Source organism: Maniola jurtina, chromosome 2 (genome assembly GCF_905333055.1).
Source record: "Maniola jurtina chromosome 2, ilManJurt1.1, whole genome shotgun sequence".
Taxonomy (NCBI): Eukaryota; Metazoa; Arthropoda; class Insecta; order Lepidoptera; family Nymphalidae; genus Maniola; species Maniola jurtina.
Window position 1 is genome coordinate 4,546,752 of NC_060030.1, and position 12,415 is coordinate 4,559,166.

The following is a 12,415-nucleotide window of genomic DNA, read 5'->3' on the forward strand; positions in this document are numbered from 1 at the left end:
TTAGTCTACAAATGCGGTCGTTACAGTACGTTAGACCGTGAAACAGACCACCTCCGCGACGACTTTTTTACTACACAAAATGTGCTCTTTATCCGACGCCCCCCACGATGGACCGGCCATATTGGAAATGTCCGACAATTTAAATGAAAAAGCGTGGTAACTCGATTAGGTTGACTTATACCATCCGGTATTACGTAAAGCTTAGGACCAAAAGTTGGCGATCAAAATTGATAATATTATGATAGAGTGCTACTATAAAACTATAAAACAGTATCTTACATGATAATGCTATGCCCTGCGTCTAAGTTAGGTACAGGCTGTATATTATAAGTCCAGTTATAATATATAGCTTGTTATAGTTAAGTATAATGTAAAATAATTACCTGTTTTTAAAACATAAAATATAGATAAGATACCAAAGATGGTAGGGCAGATTAGATGTTTTTATAAACAAAGAAACCCCTTTTTCTTTCTTCTTCTAAAAAGTTATTTTTAGGAAAAACTGATTTTGTGCAATCAACTTTTAACTTATAGGTACTTAGATGATTAATAGGTAGATACTTACCAACTTATTTTGAAAACTTTTTAATAATTACTTACCTACCTACTAAGTTTTTAAAAGCTTAGGTTTACCTGAATAGATTTTGATTAAGTAGGTATTTTTGGTTTCTATCCTGACATAATTTCTCACCTCTAAGTAGGTAGGTATAGCGTGAAAACTAATGACAGGTGTTTTTCTCTGTCCCTTTTTAGCATTATTTCTATGGTAGTTAGGCATGTAGGTAGGTAGGTAGGTATCTACATAAATACAATTTAAAATCAGTACTTTCTAAATCAATTAAATCTTCAACTAAATTGTTGTTTTTTTGCACCGTGTTTGGTTTCAAGATTCAACTTTAGTACCTACCTACCTACCTACTTTTTGAAGTAGTTTTTGAAGTAACAACTTTAAAACTTGAATGATGTTTAAAACCCACATTATATATTATTAAGTATTATATATTATTAAGTGGGTATGTATACTACATTTGTATTTTGGATTAACGTTTACACAATAAAACAAAAATCTCAATTAGCATTAAATATTTCATTTAATAGATAGGTATATCTACTAGAATAATAATTATTTTAACAATGAAAACAATATTTACAATAATGGATAGCTATTATGATCTATTCCAGTAACAATTAAGTGAAAATAAATAACAATTCTTATTTCAAATGATTTTCATGCAACATTTACAACATTATTTACATGCCATATCTTAAATGACATTAGGTATTAACCGAAAGTAGCTATTAAAGTTTATATTTTGGATTTAATAAATAATATTAAATGTTCACTACCTATTTATAAATATCTACAAGTGAGATCACTATTCACTACCTAATAAAATTATATTAACAATGTCCTGGCAGTAACATGATCTTGCTCCGTGCGAGCAATTTAGGCCTCCCGCCGCGTCTGCGCTTTTATTTATTTACCTAGATAGGTAGGTACATCGCAAAGGCTTTTTTGCCAACTGTCCACATTAAAATTTTATGTACCACTCTATACTTATGTTTATTAATAATATAACACTCCTTAAATAATACTAATGACTGTTCCATTACAATCAGTAGGTATAATGAATGTTATTTAACGAGCTGTTATGAGATTTGAGACTGAATTAAGTAATAGGATAATAAGTCGTAAAAAAATGTATTCTGTACTTACAACCTAGCATTGCACGAAATATTGGAGCAGTTTGCGAGAGAGGGATGATGTCACGCGACCGGCAGCGGCGGCGGCGGCGGCGGCAGGTAGCAGGGGCGCAGCGCGTGCACCGCCTGCAGCAGCTCGGCCTGGTAGCGCTGCGCCGCCAGCACGTACGGCGACGGCATCGAGAACTCTATCCGCGGCATCGCTCGCACTGCCTGCATGCTTAGCAAGGAACTCGGCGGCGAAGGCGACATCCGAGGCGGCTCCGGCTCCAGGAGAGCATCGATCGTGAACGCTCGTCTCGGTCTCTCGCGCGGCAGCATCGTGACCGACGCAACTTCAGGTAATTCAGCCGGCTCCGGACTCAACTGAGGGCACATGGGCGGCGTGTACAAACTCGCGGTGGGCGGCGGCGGCGGCGGCGGCGCTCCCGCTTGCCGCGCTAGGAAAGCCCTGTTAAAGCTCGCGAGAGCCGCCAGTTCCGCATTCAAATTGTCTTTTTCGCCTTTCTGCAGTTTAAATCTCTTGCGACGGCGAAGCAGGGAACCGTTTTCGAACATGTCGAAAGCTTGCGGATGTAGAGTCCAGTAGGCGCCTTTTCCGGGCCGGTCCGGCCGTCGGGGCACTTTCACGAAGCAATCGTTAAAAGAAAGATTGTGTCTCAGGGAGTTCTGCCAGCGTTGGGTGTTGCGGCGGTAGTACGGGAACCGGTCCATTATGAACCGGTATATTTCCGACAGGGGCAGCATCCGCTCCGGCGAACTCCAAATCGCCATGGCAGTCAGCGAAATGTATGAGTATGGCGGCTTCTGGTCGCCGTAGGACTCGCGCGACGGCCGCGGCATCGTCACTCGCACCGACGACCGAACAACAGAAAGACTTAAAGTTGAGGAACTACACAGAGTCTGATCACGTCACTTCAATACGAGGTGTGAAAAAGAACTGAGGCGCGGAAAGGTCGGCAGCCAGCCTGTCTGGCCGGTCGGCCCACCCGTCGGCCGGGGGCTTCGGAGCGGGGCTCCGCTCTGCTGGCCTGCGATTGGTACACCCTCCGGCCAATGACGGGAGCCCAATTTCAGGTATGATGTCGGCTTTCGCTTCACTAACAAGGAATTTAAATTGATATTATGTTTATATTGCCTCCAAACATCTTTTGTGATGACACCGCTTTTTATTTAGCGTATGTAAATTACGATGATACAGAAAAAGAGATTTGAATTATACACCAATTCAACGACGAATGAATAATATTAAGTCTTGCCGTTATAAATAAAATGCAATGCTTCTTGCTATACCTGCCTAAGGACCTCGTAAATGAGAACTTCAGTTCAGTCAATTAGGATCTAATAATCAACTACTTAGGTACATTCGACCAGAAGATTCCCATCAAGATCATGAAAAAATATGTTTTTATATACTTAAGTAGGTAGGTACTTAATAAACTTCTAATTCTAATTTAAAATTTAATTCTTTTTACAATTTTTTATTTCTTCTAGGTTTCTAATTTTTACAAAAAATACCTACCTAGGTACCTATGGTAGTAAGTACCTAAGTAAGTACGTAGATAGTAGACAAATGCTGAAACATTAGGTACCTATGTACCCTAATGCGGACCTCTCCCGTTGTATGGCATGAAGACGTGGCAAGATGACACGAAGGGTTCCGCACCATTGCACAGGAAACCTCAAACTAGTATGATAAAAATAATTTATGTAGCTAAGTATAACATGTAAACATTAATTATTTTTAAATTGTCAGAGGTGTCAAAACTAGAATTGCAGCTGTAAGTACCTACTTACTTACCTAGCCTACGATACCTAGTCTATATCGCTGGTCTATACATATATATTTTATTTCGTAAAAACTTACCAAAACTTAATTTCAAATCGAAACAAATACTAAATTGGCACCATTCTACAACGAAACCGTCAATAATTGTACAATATCTACTCTAGAAAAAATATAAAAAATACAGCGAGCAACGAAACAGACTTTTTTATCTAAACCGTTGGAAGAAATCGTAAACTGCACAAAGGTGTCTAACTTTAATAAAAACTATATCGTTTTCGTAATTCATTTTTCTTTGCTACTTATATTTCAGAGATTTCTTGGAAAATGTCGAATTTAATTTATTTCTCAACAATTGCTTCGAAGTCACTTACCTACTTCAATTAGGTAGATTGTAAGGAAGGTGCAGATCTTTTCCTCTTTCTCGTAAAAAAACGACAAATCTGTGTGATAAATACTTATACGAGTGGATGATTACGGCTATACTTACCTACTCGACGTGTTTAGTCGACAAGTTTCGCACCCATCCGGGGTCCTTTTTCATAGGGACTCAGCTCGCAACGCGTTGTGATTGTCGGTGTAAAATTAATATTAAACGATGTCAAATATTACTCGGAACTAATAACATTGCAATAACAAGTCTTAACTTCTTAAGTACTATGTATTGCTTACTAACTGAGTCGCGGAAATAGTAATTTTATAGGAAACACAACGATGTATCGTTCATTCAAAACATTTGACAGACAGCGATGCAGAAAAGTGTTGTACCTAATTATTTTGAAAATTAATTTCCCATCAGTGCTTTATAAAAAAAAAATAGCCACCATGCAGCCACTTCCAACCAGCTTAATAACGACAGAAATACTTATAACCATAGATATGTCTTATAACACAGTGCTGACTTAGGAGCATCAGGGTGGATACTTAGGATCAACTTAGGTATACCTAAGTATTTAGGTACCTACCTATTAGGTAATTAGCAATTAGGTAGCTATACCTACAATAGACTAAATATTTTAAATCAGCATAACGATTGTAGAGAAGTAAGTAGGTAGGTAACTACAGTTCATTGTTGTATCGACATAAGTTGAAAGTTTATATCACCAAGCGTGAGAAAGCTATTCTCTAGAATAGAACAACAATGTTTCCGGCAAAATTAAAGTTACTTATATCATACAAGATTAAGTTCATAGTTATGTGTACAATTATTGTCTTTTCATTAATTAACGAATGTAAGTAAGTAATTATTATTAACCTAAATGAATGTGGGAAGTTATTAAGATTTGTTCATTCAATAATTACAATAACGAATGGTTCATTCCACTAGCAGTCGTTACATTGAGTTACACAGATAAACTGACAAAAGAATTTGATTGTTGTAATTAATATTAATTAAAATCTTTCCAGAAAAAGTAGCTTTACCTACCTACTTAGGTCCTACTTATTTAGAGCATTCCTTTCCGAGAATTTCTAGGTTCCCTAATTAATATTATTTTTAGCCCCTGACCCAAAAAGAAGAGGTAATAAGTTTGATGTGTGTATCTGTGTATCTGCGTATCTGTCTGTGGCATCGTAGCTCCTAAACTAATGAACCGACTTTAATTTAGTTTTTTTGTTTGATAGGTGGTTTGATCGAGAGTGTTCTTACTCGTAGCTATAGTCCAAGAAAATCAGTTCAGCCGTTTGAAAGTTATCAGCTCTTTTCTAGTTACTGTAACCTTCACTTGTCGGGGGTGTTATAAATAATTAATTACACTTTTTTAATTTACACTTGTTTCTTAACATTTCCTTTATCAATTCCAGGCTGACTTTCTCTCAAACTCACTGGAACATTGGGGGCAATTATCTAGGTAAGTAGCTGCTTTTCCATCTTTTGTTATTGAAGATCACTTCTGATTGTTAAACTGGCTGATGCAAATTGTTAAAAGCGCCTCCACCGTGATTTTGGTCCTTCAAGAATGGCGATATGGGCCATTCAAAAGGTAGGTAAATTTAAGTATACCTACCTAAACACACCTACCTCACACATCTATACATACCTACCTCAAAAGCCGGCAATGCATTATGGTAGTTCCTCTGGTGCTGTTCTGTACTGTATCCACACGCTCACCATATAAAAAAACCGGCCAAGTGCGAGTCAGACTCGCGCACTGAGGGTTCCGTACTCGGGTATTTTTCCAACATTTTGCACGATAAATCAAAAACTATTATACATAAAAATAAATAAAAATCTGTTTTAGAATGCAGGTACAGGTAAAGCCCTTTCATATAATACCTCACTTGGTATAGTTATCTTACTTTGAAAATTGAAACACGTTTTAATTTTTTTACTGATGTAACCACAAATTCGCGCTTATCAGATTTATTCCTGTACTTGTGCTTTAAGACCTACCTACCTGCCAAATTTCATGATTCTAGATCAACGCGTAAGTAAGTAATACGTTTTCTTGACAGATACGACGGACGGACGAACGAACGGACAGACAGACAGACAGATTCTATAAGGGTTCCGTTTTTGCTTTTGAGGTACGGAACCCTAAATATACTTACCTACTAATCTATCTACGCATAGAGACATGGAAGCAGTTCCAGAAAACCAAGCTGCTATACCTAGGTAGTGGAACCACTATCATCGTTACACCACGGAAATTTGCCTTCACTGATTTGCAGATCAAGATAAGAAGCAATTAAGCCCGCTCGAATATACGGCGAACCCTCGGCGTAGTAGGTATGTATGGGTATACCTTTTGCCTTTTGTACCTTTTGCCCTGTTAATAAATATTATCTCGTATTTGCGCTCGCCCAATGATATATAACGTTTGTTAATTAGGTTATCATTCCGGCGGCATCTACAAAGGGCCTTAAGGCTCGTTGATATTAAAAATGCTTATAACTTTTATCATAAATCACCCTTAGGGCACGTTAAGGGCGCGAAAATGCGTTCTACTTTGAACAAAAAATATGCAAGTAACGACGGACGCCTTGAGAGCTTTTTTAAGTTGCCGGGGACGCGGACGGTGCTTAGAATAAATTATATTTTGGTGATAGAGAACAAGCGAACCAATATCAGCGCACTTGATAATAAAATACTTAGCTCACATTTTGCATAGGTAGGTGTAGTAGGTAGGTAAGTATACCTATACTGTAATCTATACAGACCTATTATTTACTTACAATGGGGTATATTTCAAATTACCTAATTGTTAATATGTATAGGTACAGGTACCTACCTGCTCCAGAAAAGAGTTAAATTTTAAACATCGCGTTACATTTCATGTACAAGTACCTAAATGTGAGTCGCTTTATATAGGCTATGTAGATCGTCGTTCTTCATTCGAATTTCAGACCTTTTTTTTGAAGATTCGTTTTGTGAACTATTTTTTCCTAGAGGACGTTCGTCCTGGGTGTGTTTAAATAAGTGGTTAAGCTATAATTATATCTTATCTTATCACACTAATAATATTATAAAGGAGAAAGTTTGTACCTATATGTGTGTGTGTGTGTGTGTGTATGTTTGTTACTCCTTCACGCAAAAACTACTGAACGTATTTGGCTGAAAGGAATGAAGATAGATAATATCCTAGATTAGCACATAGGCTACTTTTTATCCAGGAAAATCAAAGAGTTCCCACGGGATTTTGAAAAACCTATTTAGGTTTTTCAAAATCCCGTGGATTTCCACGCGGGCAAAGTCGCGGGCATCGGCTAGTATCTTACAAAGTATTATTTTCAGCTTAAAGAATTTTACGAAAATTTCATTTTAGAAGATCAACATCGTGAAGTAATGAGTCCAAGCACTGTGCTCGGATATCACACAGCTATGATTACTGTGAGCTTCTCCGTAATATAATGAAATCGACACGCCTTTATCGAGTGCCCGCTTGATAAGCACCCGTGACGAATTCGCACCGCATACATAGGGTTGCCACATACCTACCTAGATGGATATCAATCGAGTTGCAGTGCAGGGTGCTGCTGAGAAAAAACGGCGCAAGACTTGACTTGTAAAAAAACTTGTTCAGCAGGCAATCTATTTTCAGAATAGAAAACTTTTTAATCGAACTTTTACAACGTCAAGAGAATGTACTACTGTTTACTGATAAAATATGGGAAATATAGTGGTCCTATCTACCTTTTCATAAAGTGCAATACTAGAAGGTTTGAAAGAGGTCCTGACTGAAGTGAGCTTATGAACCCTAGTGGAGTGAAGAGGCGAGCAAAGCGAGCCGGTAATCTCCATAGCGAAACAAATGTCGAGTAGGTAAAGATTAATGAACGGGTGACGGAGCTGATCTTCTGGCGTAGCACACTTAAAAATTTAACATTTGGCTAAATTTTTAAATCAAACTTAAACCACGTTTTTTTTTGAAAGTTCAGTAATTCAGAAGTTATAAAAAGCTCTAACAGACGGACGGACGGACTAGTGCAAATTCACTCAAGTACTTTTAAACTCAAAGGCCTCGCTTCGCTCGGTCAACAACCACTAACTCGTCCCTCTCAAAAGTAAGATAGCTGAGGCAACAGAACTTTTAGCGTTTCTCGCTTATTAGATTTGGAACAACCCTGTTTGTACGTAGGCCGTCCGATCACATTTAGTCTCAGAAGTCTGACCAACAAATTCAGACGCTAACATAACACCTTAGGGCATTTAATGCTGATTCCAATCAATCTGTTAGGCTCTTTTATAATTTTCGGCGTGAAAATAGCCAAGATATCGTATCGATGAAATATTATTTCCAATTAAGTATAAAGCTTTTTTCTTGGTCTTTTACACATTCTGCCCATTTTCTGACTTTAAAAATGTGTCGTTTATTACAGTGCTACCATTGTTTTCGGGATATGCCTAATGTATTGAATTGGCATAATATCAATAGAAAATTTACCTTGTCTGGACATATCATATAAGAAAGCTCCAGTAGATACAAATATCTAGTAGGAATACTGTCTTAAAGTACCTATCTACCCATAATCCTACACACGAAGTGTACAAGATAACAAGACGCATGAAGTACAAAACATTGATCTCATACGTGACGAATCACATAACAGCTTGTTATTTGTAAGCTCAACTAGCCGCCCTATTATCTTACAGGTTTCATCTCATTCTCTGCAAAACAAAATACACAAAAATAGACCTTATTACTATCACATTAAGGATTATTCCTAGATTTTTGTGTGAGCTTTTGTTACATTCTATAGAGATTGCGGCGCGGTGGCGTTAAATAGCTTCAGATTTCAATATTAAATTACGTATCATGGAGTAAATCATCATACAGTAAAAAGTATTTTCATCTCATTAGTTTTAAAATTTTAATTAAGGATTATGAGCTAAGTAATTCATTAACAAAAATGGTCCCTTTACGGAATTACTTAGTCAAGATTTTCAACAATTTTTACTAAATGAGTTGCAACTTGCGTTTAACAATTAATACAACAATAGATAATAAATGAACCTACCTTAAAACCTACAGGTCCCTTAACTGCACTTAGGTACATTACATATAGGTACCTCTAGTCTCTACTACCTACTATGAACCTTCCACACGTCCATACTAATATTAGATGTAAATATTAAATGTGTCTCTGTCTGTCTGTCCTCTAGATTTTCAGGGCCCAACATTTAACCGATTTCGATATTTAATATAGAGTTAGCTTGCATTCCGGGGAGTAGGGACGGACATAGGCTACCTTTTATCCCGGAAAATTAATAAAATCCCACGGGCTTCTTAAAGGCCCATCTGTTTAAACGATTTACCTTCCTATACGAAATTTGGTACAGAGATATTGACATATACAACTTTTTATCCCGGAAAAGCAATTAATACTTCTCACGGAATTTTAAAAACCTAAATACACGCGGACGAAGTCGCGGGCATCATGTAGTAGTTAATAAATAGGTCTTATTTTCATACATATCATATGACAACGTAGAAAGCCATTGTCGACGGGCGTTAACAAAGTTGATTCAAATCAAACCCAAGAAAGCCATAATACAAAAGAACACTCGCAAAATCGTGAGTAAAGTGCATCAGGTTTATGTTAGTTTTCCTTTAGGCGCTATGCAAACGAAGTCACGTCAGGTCGTGGCAATCACCAGGGTAACAGCCGCCTAGAAACCCGATGAATTTTCCGGAATCAGTATACATTGCGTGATTTCCTTCCATATTGAACATATTTTCATAGGAATAACTAGCAATGTATGTGTGTTAGTAGAAGATTTTCTACGCACTGTAATATAAACAAGGGTCGAGTGAGGGTTGTCGGAAGCGGAAGCGCCAGCTTGTGCTAGTAATGAATTTGCGAGGGCGGCCGCCCTATGAAAATAAATTGCCCTGTAGTTTTGTTGTTTTGATTTTAAAGGTTTAGTTTGCTTCAGTAATGGGTTAGTGGGAAAAAGGAAAACGGTGTCGAAAATAGGTTTTTTCTTTAAATAATTCTCAAACATAGCAATGTAAATAATATAACTTCATATATTTCACTAGATAATGTTTGTCCGCGACTTTGTCCGCGTGGATTCAGGTTTTTAAATTTCCGGCGAAAAAACTAGCCTGTGTCCGTCCCTGGGATTCAAGCTATCTTTGCGTCAAACGTCAAGAATCAAGATCGAGCAGATGAACAATTAAAAAGTTACCAGACAGACAGGCACACTTTCGCATTCATAATATTAGTGTAGACTATGGATATAATGAGTAGGTATGGATTATGGATTTATCACGCACCCTCAGTGCTATACAGGTAGGTGCCTACATAAAAAGAAAGCAGATAGCTTAAAATTGATATCAGGTAAAATCTACTGTATTTCCTATTGCATGGGAAACGAATGGTTTATAGACGAATTAATATCGCGTCAAGATAGATACGCCATCGTCGCACCTTATTTTCTGACCCACAATCGTAATCTTGCTGCACAAAGAGCATATTTTAGCTATAAGCTATAGATTCATTCAAAAGTCGCGCAAAGAAAGCCTCACCTATTACATAACTTATAACTACTTATAAGTTATAGCTAATATAAACTTGTAAGAATGTTCTCAAAATTGTAATAAACAGGATCCAGTTTTAAATTATGCAAAGTGTGATTAAACAAATGTGAAGTAGGTATGTAATCATCAGAACTATGCATTGGAAATTTTCGCATTAAATCAACCTTGTTCTGCTTCTGTGCACACGGATTGAGAGATCCAACAAGATAATTTTAATTTCATTAAAGAATAGTCAATAAACTTAAAACTACACATTACTCTAATTAATGGGAATCCCCGTCTAGTTGCGGTAAAACAAAGCAATTTCGAACATCAAACACGCCGCTAGATAATAAGTTAGCTATTTTATTTAGCTTCTTAGGTTAGGTACAACATTTACTACTTATTAAGAACTAGCTGATGCCCGCAGCTTCGCCCGCGTGGATTGGTCAGATCCCCTGCAGCATCAGGATTGAGGAGTTGGAATCCAAATTTTTTATGAAACAATGTCGCAAAGTTCCTCTATCGATTAAAAAAGAAATGATGCAAATCGGTTCAGAAATCTCGGAGATTTCGGTGTACATAGGTAGAAAAACACAACTCCCTTCTTAAAAGTCGGTTAAAAAGTAGCCTATGTTACACCCTGGTCAATCCTCTACTTGTATGTGAAAATCCCGTTAAAATCGGTTCAGCCGTTCCGAAGATTAGCCTTTTCAAACAGACAGACAGACAGACAGACAAAAATTTTAAAAACGTGTGATTCAGTTATGGTATCGTTCAAATAACCATATGACCTTAATATGTGGTAGTTATTTCGAAATTACAGACAGACACTCCAATTTTATTTATTAGTATAGATATAATATTTGAGTTTATAAGGTACAATAGGACTAACATGATCTACTTACATAATATTGTATAATAGCCCTATTAAAATAAATAAAGGTAATAAAAAAATTTGGCAGAAATACACTATACCGTTAGCGTGTAACTACCTACCTATTGAAAAGTCAAAAAAGTCAAAGTGCGCTCTATAGATCCCAGCCTTAGTGTCTAACAATGAATGATAGCCACCGACCCCATTTGACATTGGTTGGTTCTACATTGCTGCTTCATTGCTACACTAAAATATTTTTTCCAAGAAAACCTTCAATGGATTAAAAATAAATATCAGATGAGTTTGGAGGTTATCATTTAGTGTTAGACACTGAGTTAACAAATCAGCCTACTGGTTGGACCGCGCTCTCCGACTCAGCCACTGTAAACCAAATAAGTAAGTATAGTTACCAAAATATTATGTTGACTTTGAATGTTGACGTTGATGTTAAAGGCATTCCGAACCAGTGGTAGAAGGGTAGATGCTTTTGACGATTCAAAAGTAGGTACCTACTTGTAAAAGTCTAATTGAATATAAATATTTTGAGTTTGAATCAAAGACCTTCTACACTTCTAACTAGACTGTGCACCATGGCGAAAAAGCCGGTCCGCATGAGAGGGCTCCCGTTGGTAGTGTGTCCCTTTCTAATTAGGTGACCATGATAAAACAGAACACAGGACATATTGTTTTGTATACTCCGACTTTTAACTAGATGCAGAAAAATGACATTTCGTCTTTTACTAAACTCCTAAATAATTGAAAATATTATGTACGCATGTACTCGCTACACTGAGTCTATCTGTTTCTCACACAATATTAGGTTAGGTGAAATAGCAAGCAGGGTACACCGTTACCCACGTGCGCCGGCAACTTCGGTCGAGCTTACTGCGTACTCATAAGGGTCAGAAGTACTTTTTTCTTCTCTGTAAAATAGGCATCATCTGACATACCATTAATTTGACAAAAACCTTACTAACTTTTCACTCCGTATTGAGTCAGTACAAAAAAGCTACATAATATTATTATTAAATGATTGATATGTCAAATGAACGTTATGCATATTCTAGACGAAAAAAAAGACTAAAA

The 12,415-nt window shown here is 37.1% G+C and overlaps 1 protein-coding gene across 1 annotated transcript; it reads right to left on the bottom strand.

Moving 5' to 3' along the window:
- Window positions 1-1,235: 1,235 nt before the first annotated feature.
- Window positions 1,236-2,610, bottom strand: LOC123871197 (fork head domain-containing protein FD4-like). Its single transcript, XM_045914840.1, has one exon. It carries the CDS (start codon window positions 2,545-2,547, stop codon window positions 1,768-1,770), a length of 780 nt encoding a protein of 259 aa, XP_045770796.1. The 5' UTR covers window positions 2,548-2,610; the 3' UTR covers window positions 1,236-1,767.
- Between the last annotated feature and the right edge of the window lie 9,805 nt (window positions 2,611-12,415).